This window comes from Chiloscyllium plagiosum, chromosome 25, assembly GCF_004010195.1.
Source record: "Chiloscyllium plagiosum isolate BGI_BamShark_2017 chromosome 25, ASM401019v2, whole genome shotgun sequence".
NCBI lineage: Eukaryota > Metazoa > Chordata > Chondrichthyes > Orectolobiformes > Hemiscylliidae > Chiloscyllium > Chiloscyllium plagiosum.
Window position 1 is genome coordinate 30256719 of NC_057734.1, and position 27108 is coordinate 30283826.

General features: G+C 40.0%; 1 protein-coding gene across 4 annotated transcripts in view; it reads right to left on the reverse strand.

The window, feature by feature from the left end:
- Positions 1 to 27108, reverse strand: part of LOC122562716 (calcium-binding protein 7) — a 164099-nt gene that overhangs the window by 24371 nt on the left and 112620 nt on the right. For all 4 annotated transcript variants that reach the window (XR_006315393.1, XM_043715832.1, XM_043715831.1 and 1 more), the window contains one exon: positions 13534 to 13646. Coding sequence is in view for 3 of the 4 variants with exons in the window: in XM_043715832.1 (XP_043571767.1) it covers positions 13534 to 13646 (113 nt within the window). In the remaining variant the exon portion in view is untranslated. The remainder of the gene's footprint in view (positions 1 to 13533; positions 13647 to 27108) is intronic.

Below are 27108 nucleotides of genomic sequence, written 5' to 3' on the forward strand. Positions count from 1 at the left end.
TCCCGAATCCAGGCACATCATTATAGGGAGAGATTTTAATTGTCTTATGAATCCTATGGTAGACAGGTTACCCAAAGGCACCACACCTCCCCCCCCCCCCCCCACCCCCACCATGGATACCCTCTGTGTAAACTAAACAATTAGTGGATCTGTGTGTCAAGTTAGGGTTGGTGGACGTCTGGAGGTGTCTCCACTCTACAGCCAGGGATTTTATATTTTTTTCCAATCTACACAGATGTCACACCAGGACTGATTTTTTTCTGACCCACTGTGGCAACTTGGACTTGGTGATCGGTAATATTACCATTTCCAATCACACTCTAGAGTACCTGTTGGTTAAGATTAAGGACATTACAGTGGCCAAGACACTGGCGAATGGATTCCTTTCCCTCAAGGATAATAAGTTTGTGGAGTACTTCTCTAGGGAATTTCGGCCGTTTCTAGACATCAACTCAGGCTCGTCTAGTAGCCAGTCTGACCTTTGGGAAACTGCCAAAGCCTATGCCAGGGGGTTAGTTATCTCCTACTCTGCCAGTCAGAAGCAGCAGAAGGGCGAGCAGCAACGTCTCTTTGAAGCACAGTTGAAGGCAGCCGAGATGGCTTACTTTGACAGGCCCTCATTGGTCAAGCTACAGAGGATTACGGCAGTAGTGTCTGCATTGAATTCCATGATCTCGCAGACAGCAAAGAAGGATTTTACTTTCACAAAGCAAAGGTTATATGAGCATGGTGACAAGCCAGGCAAGTACCTAGCATAGCTCACCAGGAAAAGGAGTGCCCCTCAAGCCATTACATCGATTACGGAAGGGTCTGGGAACCCTAGTATATGATTCCAAAAAGAATAATGTGGCGTTCCAGAGATTTTACTCTGAGTTATACCAATCTGAGGGTTGTGAGGAGGGGTGGGACAAGGTGGAGTCCTTTTCCAAGGATTTGGAGCTCCCAGGCGTGGTCCCCAACAAGAGTCTTTTCTCAATGCCCCCTTATCAGAGCAAGAGGTGCAGAAGACTGTAAAGCAGCTTCAGAGTGGAAAGGCGCAGACCTGATGGACTTCCCAGGAAATTCTAAAAGGAATTTATAAACATGTTGTCAGGCCCGATGCTCAACATGTTCAATGGCTCATACAGTCATGATCGTCTCCCCCCATCTCTGAGAGAGGCCAATATTTTGCTTATTCTTAAAAAAAAGGGAAGGTCCCGGAGGACTGTGCTTCGTACAGGCCCATCTCACTCTTAAATGTGGACTTCAAAATCCTCTCAAAGACTCTTGCGTTAAGGCTGGACACTGTGTTACCTTGTATTGTTAAAGATGATCAGATAGGCTTCATAAAGGGTCACAATTCCTTCAATAATGTTAGGAGGCTGCTTAATGTAATTCAACAGTCAATACAAGGATTTCTCTAAGTGCAAAAAAGGCATTTGACTGAGTTGAGTGGCCGTACCATTTTTATACTCTGGGGGTGGTTTGGCTTGGATGAAGCCTTTATAAGGTGGTAAAAGGTTCTTTCCAGTGACCCTCTCACTGCAGTTGTCACTAATAGAGTACGATCAAGCAATTTTAACATTTTTCGGAGCAGTCGGCAGGGCTGTCCCCTTTCGCCACTGCTTTTTACATTGGTGATTGAACCATTGGTGGACACCATTCGTAGGGATTATAATATACCAGCTCCAGAAGTGGGGTCAAAATTACATAATATTTTATTGGACATGGACGATGTCCTCATTTTTTTGTCAATCCAGCAGTGTCGGTGCCACGCCTGATAGAATGCATCAGCAGGTTTGGTAACTTTTCGGGGTACAAGATTAATTTTGTAAAATCAGAGGCTATGCCTATGGGTGGTCTTACGAAGGTGCTAGGTCTTGAGAGCAAATATTGATTCCCATTTAAAAGGAAAACTAGAGAGAAAATAGGACCCTTCAAAGATCAGCAAGGCGGCCTTTGTGTGGAGCCGCAGAAAATGGGGGAGTTACTAAACGGGTATTTTGCATCAATATTTACCATGGAAAAGGATATGGAACATATAGACTGTAGGGAAATAGATGGTGACACCTTGTAAAATGTCCAAATTATAGAGGAGGAAGTGTTGGATGTCTTGAAATGCATAAAAGTGGATAAATCCTCAGGACCTGATCAGGTGTACCCTAGAAATCTGTGGGAAGCTAGAGAAGTGATTACTGGGCTTCTTGCTGAGATATTTGTATCACCGATAGTCACAGGTGAGGTGCTGGAAGACTGGAGGTTGGATAACGTGGTGCCACTGTTTAAGAAGGGTGGTATGGACAAGCCAGGGAACTATAGACCAGTGGGCCTGATGTCGGTGGTGGGTAAGTTGCTGGAGGGATCCTGAGGGACAGGATGTACATGTATTTGGAAAGGCAAGGACTGATTAGGGATAGTCAACATGGCTTTGTGTGTGGGAAATCATGTCTCACAAACTTGATTGAGTTTTTTGAAGAAGTAACAAAGAGGATTGATGAGGGCAGAGTGGTAGATGTGATCTATATGGACTTCAGTAAGGTGTTCGATAAGGTTCCCCATGGGAGACTGATTAGCAAGGTTAGATCTCACGGAATACAGGGAGAATTAGCCATTTGGATACAGAACTGGCTCAAAGGTAGAAGACAGAGGGTGGTGGTGGAGGGTTGTTTTTCAGACTGGAGGCCTGTGACCAGTGGAGTGCCACAAGGATTGGTGCTGGGTCCTTTAATTTTTGTCATTTACATAAATGGTTTGGATGCGAGCATAAGAGGTACAGTTAGTAAGTTTGCAGATGACACCAAAATTGGAGGTGTAGTGGACAGCAAAGAGGGTTACCTCAGATTACAACAGGATCTTGACCAGATGGGCCAATGGGCAGAGAAGTGGCAAATGGAGTTTAATTCAGATAAATGTGAGGCGCTGCATTTTGGGAAAGCAAATCTTAACAGGATGTAAACTCTTAATGGTAAGATCCTAGGGAGTATTACCGACATAAAGAGACCTTGGAATGCAGGTTCATAGCTCCTTGAAAGTGAAGTTGCAAGTAGATAGGATAGTGAAGAAGGCGTTTGGTATGCTTTCCTTTATTGGTTAGAGTATTGAGTACAGGAGTTGGGAGGTCATATTACAGCTGTACACAACATTGGTTAGGCCACTGTTGGAATATTGCATGCAATTCTGGTCTCCTTCCTATGGGAAAGATGTTGTGAAACTTGAAAGAGTTCAGAAAAGATTTACAAGGATGCTACCAGGGTTGGAGGATTTGAGCTACAGGGAGAGGCTGAACAGGTTGGGGTTGTTTTTCTTGGAGCATTGGAGGGAGAGGGGTGATTTTATAGAGGTTTACAAAATTATGAGGGGCATGGATAGGGTGAGTAGGCAAAGTCTTTTCCCTGGGGTCGGTGAGTCCAGAACTGAAGGGCATAGGTTTTGGTTGAGAGGGAAAAGATATAAAAGAGTCCCAAGGGGCAACTTTTTCACACAGAGGGTGGTACATGTATGGAATGAGCTGCCAGAGGATGTGGTGGAGGCTGGTACAGTTACAACCTTTAAAAGACACTTTGGTGCGTATATGAATAGGAAGGGTTTGGAGGGATATGGGACGGGTGCTGGCAAGTTGGACTAGATTGGGTTGGGAATCTGGTTGGATTAGACTGAAGGGTCTGTTTCCATGCTGTATCTCTAAGTGGTCACTGGGGGAGTTTTGTGTATTTGGGCGTATTCACTCAAATTTTTGATTGGTTGTTCAAAGCTAATTTTGTTCAATTATTCAATAAAATTAAACAAGAGCTTCAAAGGTGGAGGCAATTTCAGTCTCATGATTAGGTCGGATAGCGCTTATTAAGATGAATATTCTCCCCCATTTCTTATCCCTATACGAATGTTCCTCCTGATTTTTGATAAGTAAACGTTCAGGAGACTGAACGGCTTGTTCAGCACATTTATTTGGCAAAATAAGTGGCCCCTTATTAAATTAGCTAAACAGCAATTGCCTCACAGATTGGGGGGAGTGGATCTCCTGGATATTAAAAACTATAAACTAAGCTCGCTTTTATCTTACGTGAGTGACTGGGCTTGTGGGGACCCTCTTTCAATATGGTTAGATATCAAAACTTCCCAGGCAAAGTACCCCCCTACTAGCTTGTTATTTTTGGACAAAATGAGGACAGTTAAGGAATAGCTATCAATACTGTTAAAGCATGGAGAGCAATTTGACAGAGGGAAGGCAATATTGGCAAAACATCTTCTCTTACACCTATAGTAGGTATGCCGCATTTTCAACTGGGGATGATAGGTTCAGGATTCAAACGTTGGGCAGCTAGGGGTGTGTCTTGCATGGGCGATTTATTTGAGGGAGACACAATGATGTCCTTTGATCAGTTAGCACGGAAATACGAGCGATCTAACAGGGAACTCTTTTGTTTTTTTCAAGTTAGGGATTTTACTCAAAAAAAGACTACACCTTTGACTGATCCCTACACATCCAACATAGGAAAGATACTCAGTACTAAGAATACATATTTTGTCTGCACGTTATATCATCAATTGGGGGGGACACCCCCTCAGATGAGTTTCATCGACTCTGCTGGGTGTTGGGAAAGTGAGCTCGACTTTGAGGTCTCCTCAGAGGCATAGGAGGATATTTGGGAAAATGTAAGAAAGATATCAACTTGCAATAGGACCCATGCTTTACAGTTGAAGATTCTCCACCTGGTCCACTTGGCTCCAGATTATTTATCAAAATTTGTCAAAGGGGTATCTTCAACATGTCCCAAGTGCAAGGTTGGTAAGGGCACTCTTACCCATTGTCTCTGGTCCTGCGGTAGGCTTCAAACATACTAGAGCACCGTGGCGGGTGTAATGGAGGGGATTTTGGGTGTAAGGGTGGAGAAGGACCCCATCTCTCTTCTTCTTGGCCTGCCCAGTATGTTCCCTGTAGATGCGCATAAGAAAAAACTTTTCAACATCCTCACTTTCTGTGCAAGAAAAAATATCTTGTTAGGCTGGGTATCCGAAAAACCCCCGGACCTGTTGGGTTGGCGGAAGATTGTTATGGAACATAGACCCTTGGATTTTCTCACAAGTATGGTACACCACAAAACTGAGAATTTCTATAAGACATGGCAGCCCTTTTTGGAATACCTCCATACAGATTTGTCTGCCACACTAACAAGGGCTTTTATAGCTGTAACAATTGTGCTTTATGAGTCCAATATCCAGAGAGGAGGAACTGCGAACATATGAATATGTGAAAACTAATGTTCTTGATATTCGACAGTAAGTGTTTTGTTTGGCTGAGTTGTGTTATTATTATTATAGTTCGTTGTTAGTTATTACTTATTTAGTTAAGTAGTTTGAATTTTTTTTATGTACATATTTTTACGTTTGTACATGAGGGTGCTTTGGGTTTTTTACATTTTTTTGGTGTTCGTTCTTTTTATTGTTTTGCATTGTATTGTTTTGTATTTGTTGTAATATTAAAAAACCTATTTTTCAATAAAAATATATTTTTAAAAAAATTAACTGCTCAACTATCACCATCAACAGAACCAGAATCATTCAATGTAACAGTCAAAATTCTCTATTATCTACTGTGTATGTGTGTTGTGTTATTATTTCTTCTGGTTTTAATAAGTAATAAACTCTTTTGCTAACTCATCATTTGGTTCAGGCAAAGGGCACTGACAGGAAAGTGGTCCTTTATAAATTAACCTTGTTGCGATTAACTGGGAGAGCATGTGAATAAAGAAGGGAAGCTGATTCATCCCTACTTTCCCAGGAGCTTAATGATTAGAGGTATTCTATCTGCAACTATAACAAATTGGGAAAACTTGTCCAAGATCTTGCCATAACAGTACTGGAGAGGCACCCAGCCATTGGGCCAGATTATTAACTATTTCCTGAACATAAAATTGTCCCAACTTCTTGGGATGATCTCCATGAATTCCATCTTCAATGGTCTTCTATTTAAGAAATGCAAGTACTTCACCAGTGCCTTCCTGCCTACAATGGAAGTCAATGTAACAGTTCAAACAACTTTTGACTATTTGTTGGGATAATGTGTTGGGACAATCTGAATGACCTTTTGTGTCCCCAAAGCTTTTCCAACTACTTGCTGTATTACACACTGCCCTAATTTAACTGAGAACAGTTCTATGAATAACAAATAAAAAAGGTTTAAGAGCTTTAAAAGTGCTGCTGAATGTTTAATTACTTTCAGTTCAAAGAAATGACAACAAGCTTCCTGCACTTTTGACGCAAAGACAGAATTAATATTGATATAGTGGCCATAACATGTCATTGACTATTAAGAGGGTAATTGACCACAGGGGCATGATTGATGCTTCCATATAGAGGCTATCAACACTGATGAAAGTTAATGAAGAAGTGGTTTCCTGTTGAACTATTGTCTAACTATAGCTTGGTTCATATGATTCAGCTACTCACTGAATAAATGTGCACAAAAATGCTCTGTGGTAGAATAGTTTCATTGAGGTGCATAACATTTTAATCATGATGAGGTGTTCAACAATTTTTGTGGTAACTTCAACCTAATCTGCCTCTTGGCAACTGGGTGTAAAATTGGTACATTCCATTTCATTGAATTAAATATTGGGTGGAGTGCACAACCGGCATTCCATCTGACCCCAATACCTGATCCCCTCGCGAGTTCACAGAATCAGAATTGTTACGGCGCAGATAGAGTCCACTCAGTCCATCATATCTTTGAGCATTTTGACTTACTGTCAAACCATTGCTTCTTCCCAACAACTTTCTCCATCGTTCCTATTAAATCATCATCCATGAATTCACTCCTCCTGAGTGCACTGATGGATGTTGGTTGCACCCACAATTCCAGGCAGTGCATTCCAAAACCTAACTACTCGCTGCGTGAGAAAGATTTTTCTCTCAAACGCCTGTTTGTTTTGCAAAACATTTTAAAACTCTGCCCTCTGGTTCTCAATCTATTTATGAATTGGAACAATGTCTCCCTAGCTACATTACCCAACTCCTTGAAGGCTTTGAAAACCTCTCCTCAGCCTTCTCCTTTTCACAGAAACAAATTGCAATTTCTCCAATCTATCATCATAACTGAACTGTCTCATTCCAGTCTTGTGGCGACAATGTGACTCCCTACTGAGTTGCCTCATCCATATTCCTGTATTAGTGACTTGTTGGAGGTAAAAAGGAACTGCAGCCTGCAGACTACTTCCTGAGCATTGTAAATGCTTTGTCCCCTTGGGAGCTAACAATTGATAAAACATGAGGAAGTATTGCTTGGATTTGAAACTCTGAAATTCTGCAAGAGTGTACTTCGTGAAGATTTTTCCCAATTGCATTTTTCCCTGAGCTGAATGTAATGTAGGAAAAGAGCAATCCTTGAAAAGCTATTGCTCTCAAAGGATATCTGTTTTCCTCAAAGGTTGCACTTTGTTGTAAAAAAGAAAAGAACAAAACATTTTTTTTGTTAATATAGACCACAGACTGGATTTTAATTGGTGCTTGATTGACTGCAGTCATTACGTCCCATTGAAACCAAATGACAGGCTAATTCAGTTAATCTGAAGAGTCAGAAGGACAGATCTTTATCTCTAACATCTTTCTTGAACTCATAGTGTTTGCCATGAAGCTCCTGGTTCGACATAGCATGGTTAGCCATTAAAGACATGGTGTACATATTTTGAGTCTTGCAGTCAACTAGGTGCTGCTCCATACATTTTACTGACCCTAACATCACCTTATCATGAGCTAACTGGCAATGTGTTTGAAAGTAGAACTTAATACAATTGCTCTATTCATAATGGTATATACTAGTTTCATTCATGGGTGTGGGATATAGGTGAATTAATGTTATTTCTGCAATTATAAGTTCTGATACAGAGTAAATGAATTCACATTAGTTTGGGATTGTTTCGGACGAGAGCTGACTTAGCAAAAATGAGGAAACATATAATCCGTTAAAGAAAATGGTATGTTAGCATGAGACGTGATTACAGAACAGTGGTGGATGTATGGGCAAACAGGATAAACATCTGTTTCCCCACTTGTACAGAGACACAGGAACAAACCCCAATTAAAAGGGCTTAGTGATAAGATGCTGTGAGGGGCAGCGCAGATGGAGGGAGCAGATAATGGTAAGCAAAGGATGGGATGAGGTCAAACACCCTTATAGGAGCAGAGATAGACATTTGTCACTGACAAGGCCAGATAAACAGAGTTGTGGGATCAGTCTTAAGGAAATGAGTGACGTAAGCGAAACAGGGAACAAACAATGGAATAAGGAAAACATATGGGAAAAAACTGTATAAATTGCAAGAGTTTGTTGGGGTTTACTGTGCATTTGTAATTGCCTTACCTGGCAATTAGACATGGCACCCACTTGCAAGTGTACGAATAAACGACTCTGTTTCAGATATTTGGTCTTGGACTGAAATTATTAAAGTGAGTGAGCTTTTGTTTCTCACAATGGGCATTGTCAACACTTGAAATGAGTGAACTTCCCATTTTCCTACATTCCATTAAATATTCAAATTAGTCAAGCAAAGCCTGAGGATAAGGTTCAGGCAAGTTTTGCATCTCTTAGTCGGAGTGTGCGGGCTAATTGCAAATTGTCCTAATTACCCACCATATGTTCAGCATTAAGTTGCTGCTAATTGTGTTTTCATAAAGTGCACATAAATACTAGTTTTGAGTTAGTTGCCTAAATTCTTCAACAATTTTGCAAGAAGAGATTAAATCAAAAACTCACTGGGGCACTGGCCTTTGGAGAGTTTTTGATTGTTTAAAAATTGTATCATTTGGACCAATTAACTTGTGCAATGCAAGTAAATTTCAGCACCCAATAATCTACTAGATTTGGATAGTGGCTCTCCAGATTGTTCTTTAATGAAGTGTTAAAATGAATGAAGTGTTATAATGACGTGTTTTCTTAGGTAATTTAACCTACATATGAATTATGAGCAGGTATACGTCAATTGAACCTTTAAGCCTGTTTTGCCATTCAATAAGATCACAGCTGACTGGACTGTAACCTCACATCTATGTTGCAAACTGTCCTGATCTTTTTTCAACTTCTTGTGGAACAAGAATCTTTATTACATATCAAAAATATTCGAGGGCTGTGGTTTTCATGAAGTGAGTTCCAAAAAAATCATGACCATCTGACTGGAAAAAAATTTGCCTTGTGGCAGTTGTAAATGGATGATTGGTGATTCTTAAACAATGATTATTTAATGATTCTGTAAGAGGAAATGTCATCTCCACATCCACCATGTCAATACCCTGCAAGATCTTATATATTTCAATCAATTCACCTCTTACTCTTCTTAATCCAGTCAAGCCCAGCCTGCCTACCCTCTCCTCATTAGACAACATTCATAAGATATCCTGCCCATTCCAGTATTCGTTTGGTAAACCTCCTCTAAAGTGCTGCCATTATATTTACACTCTTCCTTAAATAAGATGACCAAAACTATACATAGTACTCCAGATGTGGTTGCATCAATGCCTTGTATGACTGAAACATAATATTCCTACTTTTGTATTCAATTCCTCTTGTGGTAAATTATAACACTCCATTAGCTTTCCTAATTACTTGCATACTAATCTTTTGTGATTTGTAAGCCAGAAGCACATAGATCTTCGTATTTCAGAGCTTTGAAGCATATTATCATTTTGTTAAGATCTTTCTTTCTTATTCTTGCCAAAATGGACAATTTCACAGCATCCTCTATTTGCCAGATCGTTACCCATTCAATTAGCCTGTTTGTATTCTTTTGTAGCCTATGTCCTCATCACAACTTACTTTCTGGGCCTAACTTTGGACATAAGCAAATTTGGCAAACATGCCTTCCCTCCCTTCATCCAAGTTATTTTTATAAATTGTGACCAGTTGAGATTCCAGCATCAATCCCTGTGGGACACCACTTGTTGTATCTTGCCAGCCTGAGAAATGACCTATGTTTTCCCTGGAACGATATGGAGCTTCCACATGCTCCAGCTGTGAAACATCAACTGTCCTGCCTTCCTTAATTTTTTTGACTTAACTAAAATACTTTAACAATTGTCTATTTATTGATGTCGAAAGAATAGAGTAAATCATGGACTGTTAATCGATACTTACTGAATAAATAGCTTCTTCTCCTGCAGTGAAACTTCCAGCCCATGGCCAACCTGAGTTTGCCAGCTGTATTTATAGGCAGAAGTGGATACTGCAGATGCTGGAAATCAGAGTCTAGATTAGAAGTTCTCCTGATGAAGAACTTTTGCCCGAAACGTTGATTTTCCTGCTCCTCGGATGCTGCCTGACCTGCTGTGCTTTTCCAACACCGCTCTAATCTAGCTGTAGTTATATGCTCCTAACACAAAAGGCCAAGTTGACTCACTCACAGAAGAACTGTTTAACAATCATGCTGTTCATTAAAAGCATCAACTATGACTCAGTGGGTAACACTCTCACAGGGCTGAATGACCTACTCCTGCTCCCAAATTCTATGTCCTACTTTCATGTGTTCCTCTGTCAGTCAGTGTGACTTCATAGATGTGGCATTATTTCAAACAAAAAGTAGGGGAATTCTCCCCTGTGTCCTGGTTTATAATTGTTGCTCAATCAACATCATTAGATCAGCTTATTTAATGGTAATCTCATTAAAGTTGGTGAGTTCAACTGACCACAGATTATTTAATGGTAATCTCATTAAAGTTGGTGTGTTCAACTGGCTGCTGCATTTACAGAAATTATTATACCTGCTTCCATTCAACAACCAGTCATTAGTACCTCATGGATGCCTTTCCCAGCATTATTATTGCAAGACTGAACAAAATTGCTAAATTTAAATAGGTGCAAGGCTGCCAGACTGAAAATTGTTGGAAACTGGTTGCAGCTTTATCTCCCCTGCACTCCTAAAGATAGGTACTAAACAGACACCTGACACGTTTTCACTAGACAAAAAAACGAAAAGAGCTGCGGATGCTGGAACTCTGAAACAAAAACAGAAATTGCTGGAAAGTCTCAGCAGGTCTGGCAGCATCTGTGGAGAGAGATCAGAGTGAACATTTCAGGTCTGGTGACCCTTCTTTACAAGAAGGTTCTGAAGAAATGTTAACCCTGATTTTTCTCCATAAACACTTTTCTCCTGAATTTTGCAGTTCCAAACAAAAGGTCATTCAGCTATTTGTTGGTGCTGCAGCTGTTCAGTTGTAAGTAACACTACAGGATAAAGTCACAGGTATGTTTCTTTCTGCTTCTGTTCAGAAAACAAATATTATTTAGAAGCGAAGGATGACATGAACCTTAAATGTCTAATCAAAGTCAAAACTGACCAACTCAGCTATTTTAACCTGAACTGGAGCAATTTAGGTTCAGGATTCATTTTGATACTGTTTGGGGATTTAATTCTTCGTATGTTGGAGCGCATGTTATTTTCTTATGAGTTCCTCCATTGACTTTAATGGAAAGAGTAATAGTTTCTACCCCTGGTTCTGAGATTGAAGCCTTGTAGCAAAATGGTACTGTCCCACTCTGAGGCTTGATGGCCAAGGGAAGTTCATTCGTAACATGGCCAAACGGATTGAATGTGAACTTGTAATTCTTTCCAACGCAGCTCAGTGGCACGGGTGAGAGGGGAATGATTCCTCCTGGTCAGCCATTTGATGGAAAGAAATTTGGAACCTCTGCCATCACTATCCAAATAACAACGTGCATATAGCAATCTGCGTTGGCAAAGCAACTCAGACTATTTGGGGAGACAGTTGGATGGATGGCTGGTCTGGATCAGATTGGCGATAAGAGAACAGGACTCGATCATCATTCTGGCTGCAGTGTACTCAGCACCTGCTTCCTTCCCCCTACCCACCCTGGAGATTGTGGCATTATGTCTTGTACTCACCTTCAGGCAGAGAACACAAGAAAAATAAGATCCAGATTACCGAGGGAATACATGTTTCTAACCTTTTCTGGTTATTGTTCGTTGAGCAGCAATAGGAGTAGAAAATGACTCATGATTTATTTAATTCTCACAGTACATTTACTTCATTTCTCACTGGAGTTGGACTAGTGAAGGCTGTAGGATAAGCGTGAATGGTGAGAGACCAAGATGTATTTATTATCTCTGACTGGAGCTGTTTTTCAGATAATGACAGCTGGGTAAGGAAGCAAATCTGTCAGTGCTGAACATTATGGAGGAGGAAAGAGAACAGAAATGGTTCAAGGACCTTTGAGCGGAGAAGAGATTTTTGCAGAATTTGCAAATCTCCACCCAATGAAGAACAGCATGCAAAGTGTCTATAATATGACAGGTATATGATCTCAGACCTGTCTCAGCAAGAGACTATTGTAAGCTTCTTAGCATGAGCAGGAGATATCACACTGAACAGTTAGTATATAATTCACTGCTGTTTACTGAGCTGTCCTCCTCACCATTATCAGGAATTAGATTCAACAGTGATATGCAACCTCAATGTTACCAGATGCAAGACACTCCCTTGGTACAATGTGGAACTGATCACAGCAATGTTACTATTCATACATATGCAGGCATTACCAGTTGTTCTAGCAATGTTCAGGTGATCGGTTATTTTCTGAGAAGTTCTCATTACTCACATCTTGGATGAATCAATGCCTGCGTTGTGGACTGCTGAGGGAAGGTTGGATGTAGTTGGGAAAAGAGAGAATACAAAGTTGGGCCTTGGGTAAAAGAGCCCAGAGTTTTATGTTTCCTCTATGAGTGCACTGGGAGGCAGGGGCATTATGCCCTCTGCCTACCCACCGCTGGCACAATTGTACCAGTTGTGGGTGGCCTGTCCATCCTTTGAACAACTGAGGCCCTTACATAGTCCATTAATAATCAATTAAGTGCCTCTTTCTACTGTCATGTTACATCTGATAAACCCCATTAGCTTGGCTGTGAGTTCTGACCGGGGTCGTCCTGTTTGGGGCTATCCAATAACAGTTGTCACTCATGTATGTTAATACCTTATGGTCCAAAACATGGTCCATTCACTAGGTAAAGCCTTTCCATGTGATCCAGACGCATTGCTGCTTTTCATGAGGGGACTGCCTGCAATCTCCACAGTGACCACCATTGCGGGTGGTGCTGCTGGGACTGAAGAGATATCTGCTGTGTGATTAGTCAACAGCTCTTGTGGCCAGAAGACACAAACTGGCAAAGTTAATAGTTAGCTGACCAGGAAATCTGGCTTTCTGGCTTAATGTGAGCAAGCTCACTCTGACCTTTGGGCCACTGACTCCACAAAGGACTGGAGCAATGGTCACTTAATCCAGACATGATCAGGCCACCTCTATAGAAAGGTTCAAATACACCAAGAAAAATCATGGAAATGATATACAGTGATAAAGCAGACACATAGCAGACCCTTAACTTACTAAACCAATGACTGCAATTGAATTTTGTATTAGTAACCTACAGCGTATTTTCAGTCGAAGTATGGAAAAATAAACACATAGCTATGAGAGCAAATTAAGTCTTGGGGCATTTTTCTCAGTTGCATAATGTTGCTGATACTGAAGTTGACATTGTTCCCCTGATGCCTTACCTTCCAAAAAACATTATCAAATTCGGTTCCATGGAACTTCTCTGGAATTGCAGCTGATGACAGTTTAGGTCCTAGCAACGTCACAAACTCTTCAAAGTCCACCTGTCCATCACCTGAAATCATAATACAGAGTTAGTACGGGATATTCTAAATTTGTGACATCACCTAACAAAAACATAAATTGAATCACATTGTACTCTGGTGTTAGCATTGGATAGTGACCTGGAACTACAATGAATACTGTGTTCATCTCCCAGGAATGAAAACAGGGATTGAAGTCTCAGGCTTCTCTGTCATTTGCTTTCACTCATTGAACAAGATGATATGTATACTTAGAGATTTCATCATGCCTGGAAAAGCGTGCAGTGAGTGTGCTGCAGGAGCTGGGGTTATCTGCACATTCCATTTACAGGTACTTGATATAGAGCTCATATACGATGCTGTTTAATGGCTGTGTGTCAAATTATAGGGGGTGGACTAATGGGGACAGATGGGAAATAGGGCCTCTCTAGCTCCACCTAAAGGCAACCAGGGCATGCATTCATATACATTGAGTTTGTCACTTCCCTAATGCAGTAGAGGCAAATTGAGTGACCTTCTGCAGCCTTTTGTTCATTCATTCCTGGAATATGGGTATCACCAGCTGAGCTGGCATTTGTTACCCATCCCTAATTGCCCTTGAATTGCATGTCTTTATACACCATTTCAGAGAGCAATTAGGAGTCAATGCCACTGCTGTGGGTCTGGAGTTACAAACTAGGTCAGGATGACAGATTTCCTTCTCCAAAGGACATTGGTGAACCATGGGTTTTGACAGTCGTTACATGGTCACCATTTGGCAAGTTTTTAATTCCAAATTTTTATTGAATTCAAATTTCACCATCTGTCTTGGTATGACTTGAACCCATGTACCCAAAACTGTGACTGCATTACTAGGAGAATGTGAGCACTGGAGATGCTGGAGATCAGAGTTGAAGAACTCTAGTCCAATGACATTAACACACTACCACTTTCCTGGAATCACACTAAAACATAAAATTGAAGGTCTCTGTGACTTTGACAGCCACGGGGCAAATCTTGGTTTGAGACTCCGGTTATGGCCATAACATCTCACACAGCCAAATACGTTCCTTCTTGGTGGATTGTAAGTATTCACATTTTGCTCTCTGATGAACAGGACAAAATAGACTCAGATTCCAACTTCCCACAAGAAGACCAACCAGCAAATAACTATCAAATGGATGACCCTTTTAAAAAGCTCTGCTGCAAGGTTCTTGCTATTAATACAGGTGGTGGGACCGACAAGCTTTTGAAAAGGCTCCTAAAGCAAGCAGATGTTCCTTGTTGCATTGAAGGTTTTTAGTACATCTAACATGTGCCCTAGATACCTATAGATTAGAGCTGAAAATGTGTTGCTGGAAAAGCGCAGCAGGTCAGGCAGCATCCAAGGAACAGGAGAATCGACGTTTCGGGCATAAGCCCTTCTTCAGGAAGCCCAATTCAGTGGGTGCTGCTTTTCCTGTGTAGCACAGTCAGATGGGTACACTCTCCATTTTATGTCAGTATACTTAGAACAGTTGCTATCAAATTTCTAGGCCGTTACTTTGAAGAGGAGAATTTATTGTCATATTAGACCCTGGAATACAGGAAGATAGAATGACTTTTATCAAACGCTGATTTATAACTAATAATCATAAAGCTGTATTAAGAATAGGGTTGCCAATGCCTATGGTAGTCTAGCTTACCTTTTGATTTGAAAGGACCTTTGAAATGAGAGAAAGCAAGCAAGAAAATTAAATGCAATAATGAGAGATCATCAATACCTCCAACATTTCTCATTCCAGAATGGTATCAATGATCATTAGAAATGTTTTCATTGTTTCTGAATATGTTACAATGATGGAAAAAATGACATTTACTGGCATATTAACATTTTATCAGTATTTGTTGTAACAATGATAATGCAATGGTAATTATGCATTCAACTTGCACTCTTATATAATTTAGCAAGTTACTATACTGGATCATGAATTACATATTTGTACATATAAAAAGTGCAATTTCGGGAAGGTTTGAACTAATTTGGCAGGAGGTGGAGGAAGGGAACTAGAAAAAATATGGGACCGAGGATGAGTAAGAAGAATCTTTCATTGTACATGGAAGAATTTGATCTCAACCACTGTGTCCCTAGTCTAAGTTGTACTGGATATGTAGCCAATGTGAACTTCCTCAGGGGATTTTGGCTGGCATGCACTCTTGTGGTGGCCAAAGGAAGTGTTAGAGTCTATAAAGGCTTTATTTAGCCTTTAATTTTACCATACCATATCTTTGCCATAGGAATTGTGCAATCAAAGAAAAGAAAGCTTCCTTTTCAGCAAGCACATGTCAAAAAACAGACAGAAAATGCAAGGAGCAGAAATTTTGAGCCAACAATTTATCCAAAACTCAGTCATCTTCAGTATCCTGACCTATTTGCAGCAGAACCTAGCGGGCGTAGATTAGCATAATTTACATACCCACCAGAATCCTACCAATCAGCTCAGATGACGAACAAGATCATCCTTTGAAAAAAGGTGATCAAGGAATTTGCAATGCTTCTACAGGATTATGTCCCTGTCAATTTGATTCAGTTCAATCTTTATCATCTTAACAGCAGCAGTCTGACTCACTTGCTAGCTCTCTAGCCTCAACAATAAATGTTTGTTGATTGAGTGCCAATAACATAGATCAAGCATTTGACCTCGGCCAACATTCCAGTGCATTATCCAGTGTTTTGTTGTTAGATGTGCTTTGAATATAGGACGTGCTAAATTGAAATGTCAATTGATAGTCAAGGTGGATGCAAAATATACAACTGTTGCACTGGCCAACAATCTTTCCTCAATCAACATACTTGAATTTCATTTGCTGCTTTTTGTATTGGCTGTGCATTTATCTTCATAACACCAATAACTATACTGCAAAGGTAGGTTGGCGGATGTTTGCAGTGTCTGGAGAGATGCAACAGACGCCACGTAAACGAATTCTAATTCTGGTCAACTCCCATCAATACTGTGCTGCTATGTTACTAAAAAAAGATACACAGCATTATAGAAATAACATACTGATAATTATGTTACGTACAGATAAATAATTAAAATACCTACGTTGGAGAGTATGGATCCCCCTTAAAAGCAGTTTAAAAGGTAAAAGACATAGCATATTCCAGAACGTACACCTGAATATGCACTGATTGTGTAAATCTGATAGAAGTAACCCTGCTCAGTCAGGCCACTAGCAACTATGATTTATCAACATGACAAATGTATATCAGAATTTGAGAAGAAATGTTAATGTTCCCTCCCACTAATTGGCATTTAGGTTGCTACTTATTACATGCCTGGAAAATCATTGTAAAAACCCATCAGAAAATCTTAAAATTACCAACACATCTGCAGTTGAGAAGCTCATGATGCTTATATCTAATAATCATCTTTGGAATTGATTGTGAACAGTAGTACAAATCTGAATTGCTAATGTAACATTGAACCTGCTCATAAATGTTATTTAAACTGACTTCTGTGCAGATAGCATTTGCCTCAGACTGACCATTATATAACATTGTTAACAATTTTACATGGAACTTGTAGGAAGCTTTCATACAGCTCATGGGTATTTGTACAGAACTGCAGCAACTAACCATGAGCAATTTAGAGAAGTGAGTGACAACACAAGCAGTTACTGGATACAATTATTAATATCATAGAGCTTTTCACGCTTCAGGTTCTAGTCTATGGGGTTATTTTGTAGGTGGTGAAATCTACCAACTTGATTATGACTATTTTAACAAATCTTTGGTACACCTTGTGATAATTATTGAATATTTACTCACAATAAGAGGTCACAACTTTAAAATAACTGCAGGCATTAGGCCTGCAGTGAAGTCAAAAATGATAATGCAAAATAATCTAATTAGGCAAAAATCAGATTATTCAAAGAAGCCAATTTTGGTTTAAAGAGATTTCTCTTTTGCACATGAACACGCAGAACAAAATGATCCTTCATGATTCTGCATGGCAGATGTTTGACTTTTAACATGAGAAATCATACAGTTCTATGTCTAAGTTCTTGCCAGTCTAGTGGTAGATGTTTGTCAAAGTCTCTGGTAGTCTCCTGGACTCTTTATTATTTAGATTTCAAATTACCATTGGGAAGGATTCAAAATGTACCTGAAGCTGGATCCTCAGTGTGTAGCACAGTTAATGGGGAACAAAAACATTTGTGAATAGCAAAAATCATCTTTGCTATTATTAATTCACACTAATACCACAATCCTTTTGTTTTATATTAGATTGCCTACAGTGTGGAAACAGGCCCTTCAGCCCAACCAGTCCTCACTGACCCTCCGAAGAGTAACCCACCCAGACCCATTTCCCTCTGACTAATGCACCTATCCCTATGGGCAATTTAGCATGGCCAATTCACCCGACTTGCATATCTTTGGGCTGTGGGACGAAACTGGAGCACCCGGAGGAACTGGGAACAGAAAATACTAGTGAACACTTTACCTTAACTTGCAGCCAGTAGATTTGTCTATTTAGTATATCCATTCCATCTTTGGTGAATTTTAATGAAGATAGGTAAAGCAATTATTGCACTTCAGACAGTTCATTAGACTCAAATAATGCCTGTTCATGGATAAAGAAACAAGAACTAGAGTAAAGATCTTCTAATTTATGTCAACAATTGTGGAAGAATGTCTCTGCTTAGTAAATTCAATGACATTGCAAATGTGTTCTTTTGTGAAAATTTCCATTTTTCTCTACTTTTAATAAAATTGTTTCTGTATTTCTAAAGAAGGGGTTTATAATTTCACTCACCCAAATGAGCCCTGGGGTGGAATTTTCCCATTTGCAATTAAAGTGATTTGTTGAATAAGATTCATAGCATCTGGTCAGCCAAGACTCACAGGTGGCTTTTCTCATTCAATCTTCCACTTGTCACTTCATTAATTATTCAGCTGGGGTTTGAGGTGTGTTTCTTGTGGAATTGTACTGTAAGAGAGGCCAAAGTATTCGCTACTGGTTGCAGTGTTCACATTATTGCTGACATCTCTAAAGCCCAGTAGCACACCACTTCAGATTGTGCACATTAGGAACCACCTCTCACAACGTGGTTTTCTATTGTTATTACTAAACCAAGAAAGAAAACTGTGCTTCACGTTTCGCAGGCAGGGAACTGGAGGTGATGGTGGAGATGATGGTTACCATTTAACCAGCTGCTGGAGGCCACACTAGCAATGTAGCCAGGCTGGACCCAGATAGAGAATTGGGTCCGAGCATTGCCTTGGGTGTTTTGGACTAGGCCAGACCACTCTAAACATCCTTAAGCAGGCAGCCCAGATCATAACTTTGCAATTTGTGTCGGTAAATGTGCAGTGAAAATTACCCAGATTAAGTTAGCGAGGTTGATTCCGAGGTTTTAAACAGACAAAAAATCTATTCACAAAATTGCACAATGAAACGCGAAGAATAGAATAAAGAACCCCTACAGAACTCAGTCTATCCAAACTAGACTTAAGTGTACTGTTCCGAATATACACAACAGTCCCAATAAGCAAATCGCCTTTAAAACATAGTACAAAAAAGGGTCAGATGCTTACAGGTTAGAAGGGCAGAAGAGAGAGTTTCCACACAGCTCACTGGTGAATTCCCAACCAGTTCTGGATTGAACTAAACTGCTCAGCTAGAGAGCTGACCTCTCCCCTTTCAATCTACAGATCAATTTTAAAACATGACCACTTGGCCTGAAGTCTCATCTGTTTACATACAAACAAAAGACTTCTCAGAATCCTTTTCATCTCTGTATCAAACCAGTCTGATCGGAGCCCAGCCTGGTTTATTGCCCCTCTGAAAGAATCAAGGGCAGAGTATCCTTGAGCCAAGGAACAGCTTTTAGAGAATAAAAAGGACTAGCTTTGTGACACTGGGTTAAAGGTCAATATGATCTGTGATGATGGACAGTGTTCTGCTAGGGTAGATGCCACCATTTTGCACTCACTGAGAAATAGGAATTATATGTTCTACTTTAAATGGCTTTGTCTGATTACAGTTGCTTTGCTGACAAAATGACAAGAAGATAATTATTGCACACAATGGGTGCTCTTAATTGATAGAGATCAAGATTTGAAATAATTCCTTGACTTTCAATAGGATTACCATTGCTGGAACACCCAATATTGACATCCTGAGCTTTATCATTGATCAGGAACTGAGCTGGAGTTGCCTAATAAATACTGAGGCTACAAGAGCAGGTCAGAATTTATGAATCCTGCAGCAATTAGCTCGGCTCCTGACTCCCAAAAAAACTGTCCACCATCTACAAGGCACAAGTCAGGAGTATAATTGATTGCCCTCCACTTGCCAGGATGAGTGAAGCTCCAAAAATACGCAAGAAGCTAGATACCTTCCAGGACAATGCAGCCCACACCCACAAACATCACTCCATCTACCACTGTCATCCACAAGATACACTACAGAAATTCACCAAACCTTCTTAGATGTATTTCGAAAATCCATGACAGTGCCAAAGGACGGCAACTTCATGGGAATACAACCACTTTCAAGTTCTCCTCCAACCTACTTACCATCCTGACTTGAAAATATAATGTTTTCAGGATTGCTGTGTTAAAAATCCTGCAACTCCCTTCTTATCAGCACTTCTGGCAAATGGACTGCATTAGTTCATGAAGGCAACTCACCACAACCTACAGTAGATGGGTAATAAATGCTTGCCCACCAGCGAAGCCCAGTTATTTTCTAATCAACCTATCCACAGATGTTATCACACATCTCAAGAGCAGATGGTACTAGAACTCAGGACTTCTAGCTCAGAAGTAGGGACACTACCACTGCACCATATGAAACTGCTTTCCACAACCTTTCTAGATATCTGTTAGATAATAATAATGGATTGAAATAAATTATTCGGTGGGATTTAAATAAGTTGAGTCATCACCATGATTGCCCACACCAAAAAAAAATGTATTTAGATAACATCTTTCATGATTGTACCCTCAAAATACTTCATGGCCAATAAAGTACACACTTTAATAGGATAGGAATCAGGACAGCCTATTTATACACAAACAGCAATGTGACAATATTCAGATAAGCTGTTTGCATGATGCAGGTTCAGGAAGAAGGATTGGTCATCACAACAAGAATATTCCCCTGTTCTTCTTTGAAGTTACAGCCATAAGATTCATCTTACCTGAGAGGGCTGATAAGATCTCATCTGAAAGACAGCACCACTGACAGTGCAGCATTTTGACACTGCACTACAGTGTCAGCTTGATATTTGTGCTCTAGTTCTAGACTGACTGCAATAATTTCAACACCTAGCAAAATTTATGGTGCCGTCTTGCATTATATTTGCTCATCCACATTCATTCTTGTTGATGTACGGTGGCTCCCCAATGCATTTCAGATTTTTGTATCCAAATCCCTCTGTGGCCTTACTTTATTCAAATTTCTATCAGATTCAGCACCCTTCATTCATCTGGCATGACCTCCCTTGATCCCACCAGCACCCAGCCTTCAGCTCTATTGTTGAATGATCCCTTCTAAAAGCCTTCCATTTCTTCAGTTCTCTGTCCAACTTAAAAAATGTTATTCAAACTAGACCTTTTAATCAAACTACAGATTGTACTCCAAATTCCACTCTTCATAGTTTAACATTAATTCCCCGACCATCTCAGTTGTGGAGTTCTATGTGATTTTCTTTAACTATGTATTGAAGATGCTTAATAAATGAAACTACAGATTGTTCTACTTTAACGCACATTTCGTTAATGTGAATGCACTGCAATGCGATTGATGAATTGTTAACCTGTTAAGGCACAAGTGAAAGATTTATAAAATGGGTGGCACAGTGGTTAGCACTCCTGCCTCACAGCGCCAGAGACCTGGGTTCAATTCCCGCCTCAGGCGACTGACTGTGGAGTTTGCACATGCTCCCCGTGTCTGCGTGGGTTTCCTCTGGGTGCTCTAGTTTCCTCCCACAGTCCAAAAATGTACAGATGAGGTGAATTGGCCACGCTAAATTGCCTGTAGTGTTAGATGTAGGGGAATGGGTCTGGATAGGTTGCGGGTCGGTGTGGACTTGTTGGGCCGAAGGGCCTGTATCCACACTGTAAGTAATCTAATAAAAAAAAAATTGATCTGAAATTGAATTTTTGATGGAAACCTACCAAAAGAAAATAATAAAGACACAATATTCATAAATAGAAAGATTAAGAATTTTTTTTCAAATGTGCTTATGTTCTAGTTGTTACATGGTATTTATTGAGGCCAAAGACTGAAATAGTTACACTTTTGAAAGTCAAGCTTCACGTGGTATTCAGAGGTATGCAATATTTTTCCTCCATTCTGCATTAAGTTGGAAGATGGTGCTCGATTGCTATATTTTTCAATCTGAAATGTGACTGGAATTGGAATAATCTTAAATAGGTATATGGTATAGAAATTTAAAATTTAAACAACCAAGGAAACACTACAGCTTTTGATACATGTAGCATAAATTCGGAGGGAAACAGATAGTTAGTGAACAGTTCACAGCATACAATTTTACTACATCAGCAACTGTTCCACATATTGAGGTCTCTTATTTGCAATTAACTGTAACCCAATTCCAATGAAAAGCATTGCAATTCCTCTCCCTACGGTAGCTAATAATGAATCCAATTACATCATAATTAGATTACTTAGCCAATAAATTGTGGTGATTTTTAGAAATAATATGGTGCTGCAGCATATTGTCTGCTGTATTGTGCTGCAGTTTTCTACTTAACCTAGAAGAAGCTAGAATATTGGAAGTAGTAGACAAGGTGAGAATGTGATCACATGCCGACTAGTTTATTCTTCAGAAAAGAAAATGAGCAATAACAATATGACTAATTTGTGTCAATTGTAGCAAATTGCAGTTTATAATTAGTTTCAAACAATGCATGAAAAAAACTGTTTAGTGACATGTGGGCATTGCTGGTTAAGCTAGTATTTATTACCCATCCTTCATTACCCTTGAGAAAGAGACAAGCCAACTTGAGCCACTGCAGTCCTTATGGGAAAGTACACCCACAGTCTTATCAGGAGGGGAAATCCAGGACTTTGATCCAGCAACACTGAAGGAACAGCGATATAGTTCTTAGTCAGCATAGTGTGCAGCTTGTATTCATATAACCGCGGAATCACGTACAGATCATTCTTCTATAACACACATTTCGTTAACGCAAATTCACTGTAACACATTTAACAAATTGGGGACACTGTTTCTAAACCACAAACTTTTACAACGTGTGTTAACTGTAATGAAATTATATCACCAACACTTTAAGTGCTGTCTCTAATATGTAACCATTGTATTATAAAAGAACTACCTATTGTTGTTTTGCATTACCATAGTAAATAATAACTATAAAACATTCTAAATATCAATAGTTTTAAATATTTAGGCTTTGGAATTTTTACTACTCTGTTCATTGCAACTTAATGAAAATTGGCTAGACCAATGCTAAAGAACACGGAGCATCAGACTTTAAACTGAGTTTCGGCAATTTATTTCCTCTAGTGTAAAAGCATTACAATAGAAGCTGACTCCACATACAAAACCAATGAGTAAATTAATCAGCATTGTGACTTTTCACTAATTGCGCCCATTTGCAGGCCTTTTAAAGGGTAGGGTGAAGATGGTTCATAAACTGAATTTTGCCCTTTTAGGTGCAAGGATGCAAATATATTCAAATAACTTCACAGAAGCCAGTATCCTGTCACCAAGTCATCCTTTATTTACATGTGCATAGTACTTGACACTGGTCTGGCATCCTCAGGGCTAGTTCTCAGAGTGAATAGAACCTCTGACTCTCCTGTTTATATCTGTCAGCCCGGGCTCCCTGATCGAACCAGGTTAACAGCCCCAGTCAGGGAACTCATATTCTATGAAATCTACCTGGCTGACCTTGTTACAATCAGTGCATATTTAGTTATGAAAATTGTGTAATTGTTTTCAATTTAAAAGAAACTGACTACCATACAGAGGCCTTAAAATCATGCTCAATTTAAAATTGAGTTACATGGACAGGCTAGAGTCTGATTTAAAATGCTTTTTTTGGTGAGAAACCATTTATCATATGTACTACTAAAACTCAAGCAAATTACCACTCATGAAAGGCATCAAATTCTTAATGCAAATATAAGAGAAAGTGAGGACTGCAGATGCTGGAGGTCAGAGTCAAGAAAAGCACAGCAGGTCAGGTAGCATCCCAGGAGCAGGAGAATCGACATTTCGAGCATAAGCCCTTCCAAAATATCAATTCTCCTGTTTCTCGGATGCTGCCTGACCTGCTGTGCTTGCCCAGCACTGTATTTAATGCAAAATATATCTTTTTTTAAAAGTACTATAAAACACTGTGCAGATTTAGGCAGTTTTTGCATTTGGTGATTTGTAAATAAATTTAAGCAGAATCTTGAGAGAGAAATATACTTCTCAAAACTAGTGGAATTTCAGATAAACCTTGGATTGTGCCTAAAGCAAAAATTCCAAATGCTGAAGGTCCACTGCATTTTGGACAGTAGAACAAAATTAAGCATTTCATCTGTTGCCTGACTGTAGCAATTAAAGAAAAGTAGCCAATTAATGGAACGAGGTATTACAAAGAATTGATTGATCTCCCAAAGTGTTTTGCTGAGGTAACAATTGTCACATCCAGTATTCCATGATAATTTTTAACAGCGGAGTGGATACATTTGGAAAGGGAATTTAAAAGAGCATAGGCAAATTGTAGTGAAGTAGGAGTAAAGTGGATAACTCTTCTAGAAAGGACATGCATTGACACGATGAACTTAATGGTGTCTTGCGCAGTGAACTACAATGAATTTATTCTATAAACTGGAAATACATTATAGTAACCTGTTTAGGATTGTATTGTAATTTTGAATCAAAATAGTTTAGCACTGAAGGAGATATTTCAAATGATCAAGGTCCATTCAAAGAACAATTCTATTTGTTCCCTCTCCTAGACCTGTCCTCAGGGTCCTCCAGTTACATCTCCTTCAAGAATTTACTTCCTTCCCTTTTGAAAGCTACCGTTCAACCTATTGGTAAGGCATTCCAAATCCTAACCACACACTGCATAAATTCTTTTCCTTATGCCATAATCACCTTAAATTGGCATCTTCTGTCGCCTCTTCTGCCATTGGAAACAATTCCACTTTATTTACTTTAGCTAAGTTTTTCACTATTTTAAACACTTCTGTCAACTCTGTTCTTAACCTTCATCTGTCTATTCTGATAAAAATATTCCTCATTACAGGAATTATTCTAGTTAAACCATTCCATATCCTATCCGAAGCTCTAACATCTTTCTCCATAAGACACAATCAGCAGTTGGGTCTTCATCAGTATTTTATTCATGTTTAGCATATCTCCCAGATTTTTGTACTCTATGCCTCTATTTACAAGGATCCCATATGCATCATTATATGCTTTGTTAACCTATCTTTCCAACTTCAAGAAACCACGCACAAGAAACCATGTGTCTGTGGGGTGGCATGGTGGCTCAGTGATTAGCACTGCTGCCTCACAGTGCCAGAGACCCCAGTTCAATTCCAACCTCAGGAGACTGTCTGTGTGGAGTTTGCACATTCTCCCTGTGTTTACATGGGTTTCCTCTGGGTCTTCCAGTTTCCTCCTACAGTCCAAAGGTGTGCGGGTTAGGGTGGATTGGCCATGCTAAATTGCCCATAGAGTTCAGAGATGTGTAGGTTAGGTGAATTAGTTAGGGGAAATGTAGGATACTAGGGTAACGGAATGCATCTGGGTGTGATACTCTTCAGAGGGTTGGTGTGGACTTGTTGGGCTAAGTGGCCTGTTTCCACACTGTAGGAATTCTATGAAATTAACAGCCCTTTAAAATTGTGCCATTCTGTTTGTATTGCCATTCCTCATTCTTCCTACCAAAATGGAATACCTTCCAATGTTAATGTTTTGTGTTTTATCTGACATGTGTTTGCACATTCCACCAGCCAGCCTATGTCCTCATGAACTCTATTACTAACTTTCTCGCAGCTTACAACACTTCTGACTTTAACATCATCTGCACCTTTTGAATTTGTGCCCTGAACCCCCAAGTTCAAGTCATCAACGTATATCAAAGATAGCAGTGGTCTTGTAGGTTAGGTTCAGTAGTCAGGGGAAATGTAGTCAGTGGTCTTGTATGAATTCATAGGAAAAGAACTGAATTCCTCTTTTCACTGCACCATAAGATCACTTCCAAATATTGCTTTGACAATATATGATGAAATTCATTGTTGTGAGATATTGCCGATGCTGACTATGGTTTCAAAGCTTGTTTCTTCGGAGAAGACTAACTGGAACTGTATTGAAACAATGAGCTCACTGGAAGAGAAATTAAACCTTCAGATTTCTAAGAAAACTAAAGTGGAAACAGGCCTGACACCAGTTGAAATCTGATAGAGTTGAAAGTGATTAAAGGAGTTAGGCAGGAAGGGAAAGAGGTGCTCAATAGCCTATATACTTTCCAATTTATTCAGTCTCTCTATGAAATGCGATTGGATGGAGAGGTGTTGGGGGAGCAGTATGTGGGTGGGTGAAGAATTGTTGAATGTGGACTAGGCTATCACCAAGGGAATGGTCCTTATGGAATGCTGACAAGCTATGGGAGGAGAAGGTGCATTTGGTGGAGCATCTTGCTGGAGGTGGTGGGAATGGTGGAGGATGATCCGTTGAATGTGGAGGTTGCTGGAGGGCAAGGGAAACCCTATCATTATTCTGGGAGGGGTAGAGGGGAATAGTGGAGGTGAAGGCTGGGTCCCTCCAGCAGGATGCTGCCCCTTGAATGTTTTCCCCTCTCATCTCTGTTAGCATTCCAAGGTATCATTGCCTCTGACTTTGGTCCATTCCTATGTTGCACCAAACACTTCCTTACCTCTCCCCACATCAACTTGCCATTCAATTGCAGAAGGCGTAATGCTTGCCCTTTTACATCTTCCCTTCCAAGGCCCCAAACACACCACCTAGATGAAGCAATGACTTACTTGTACTTCTTTCAATCTAATCTACTGTATTCGCTGCTCACAATGCAATCTCCTATACATTGATGAGAGCAAACACAGATGGGGTGACCACTTTGAGGGACAGCTCCATCCTGTTCGTCTGATATATTAATGATTTAGACTTAAATGTGGGAGGCATTGGGAAACATATAGAATGATTATAATGTGGCATAGTGGTTCAGTGTTTAGCACTGCTGCCTCATAGTGACACAGACCTGGGTTCAATCTCAGCCTTCCTAGCCTCAAGTGACTGCGTGGAGTTTATACGTTCTCCCCGTGTCTGTGTGAGTTTCCTCCAGATGCTCAGGATTCCTCCCACAGTCCAAAAGTGTGCAGGTTAGGTGGATTGGCCAAGCTAAATGTGTGGTTACAGAATAGGGTGGGATGATGGTCTTGGATGGGATGCTGTTCGGAGAGTCAGTGCAAACTCTATGGGCCAAATGGCCATTTTCCGGATGGTAGGGAT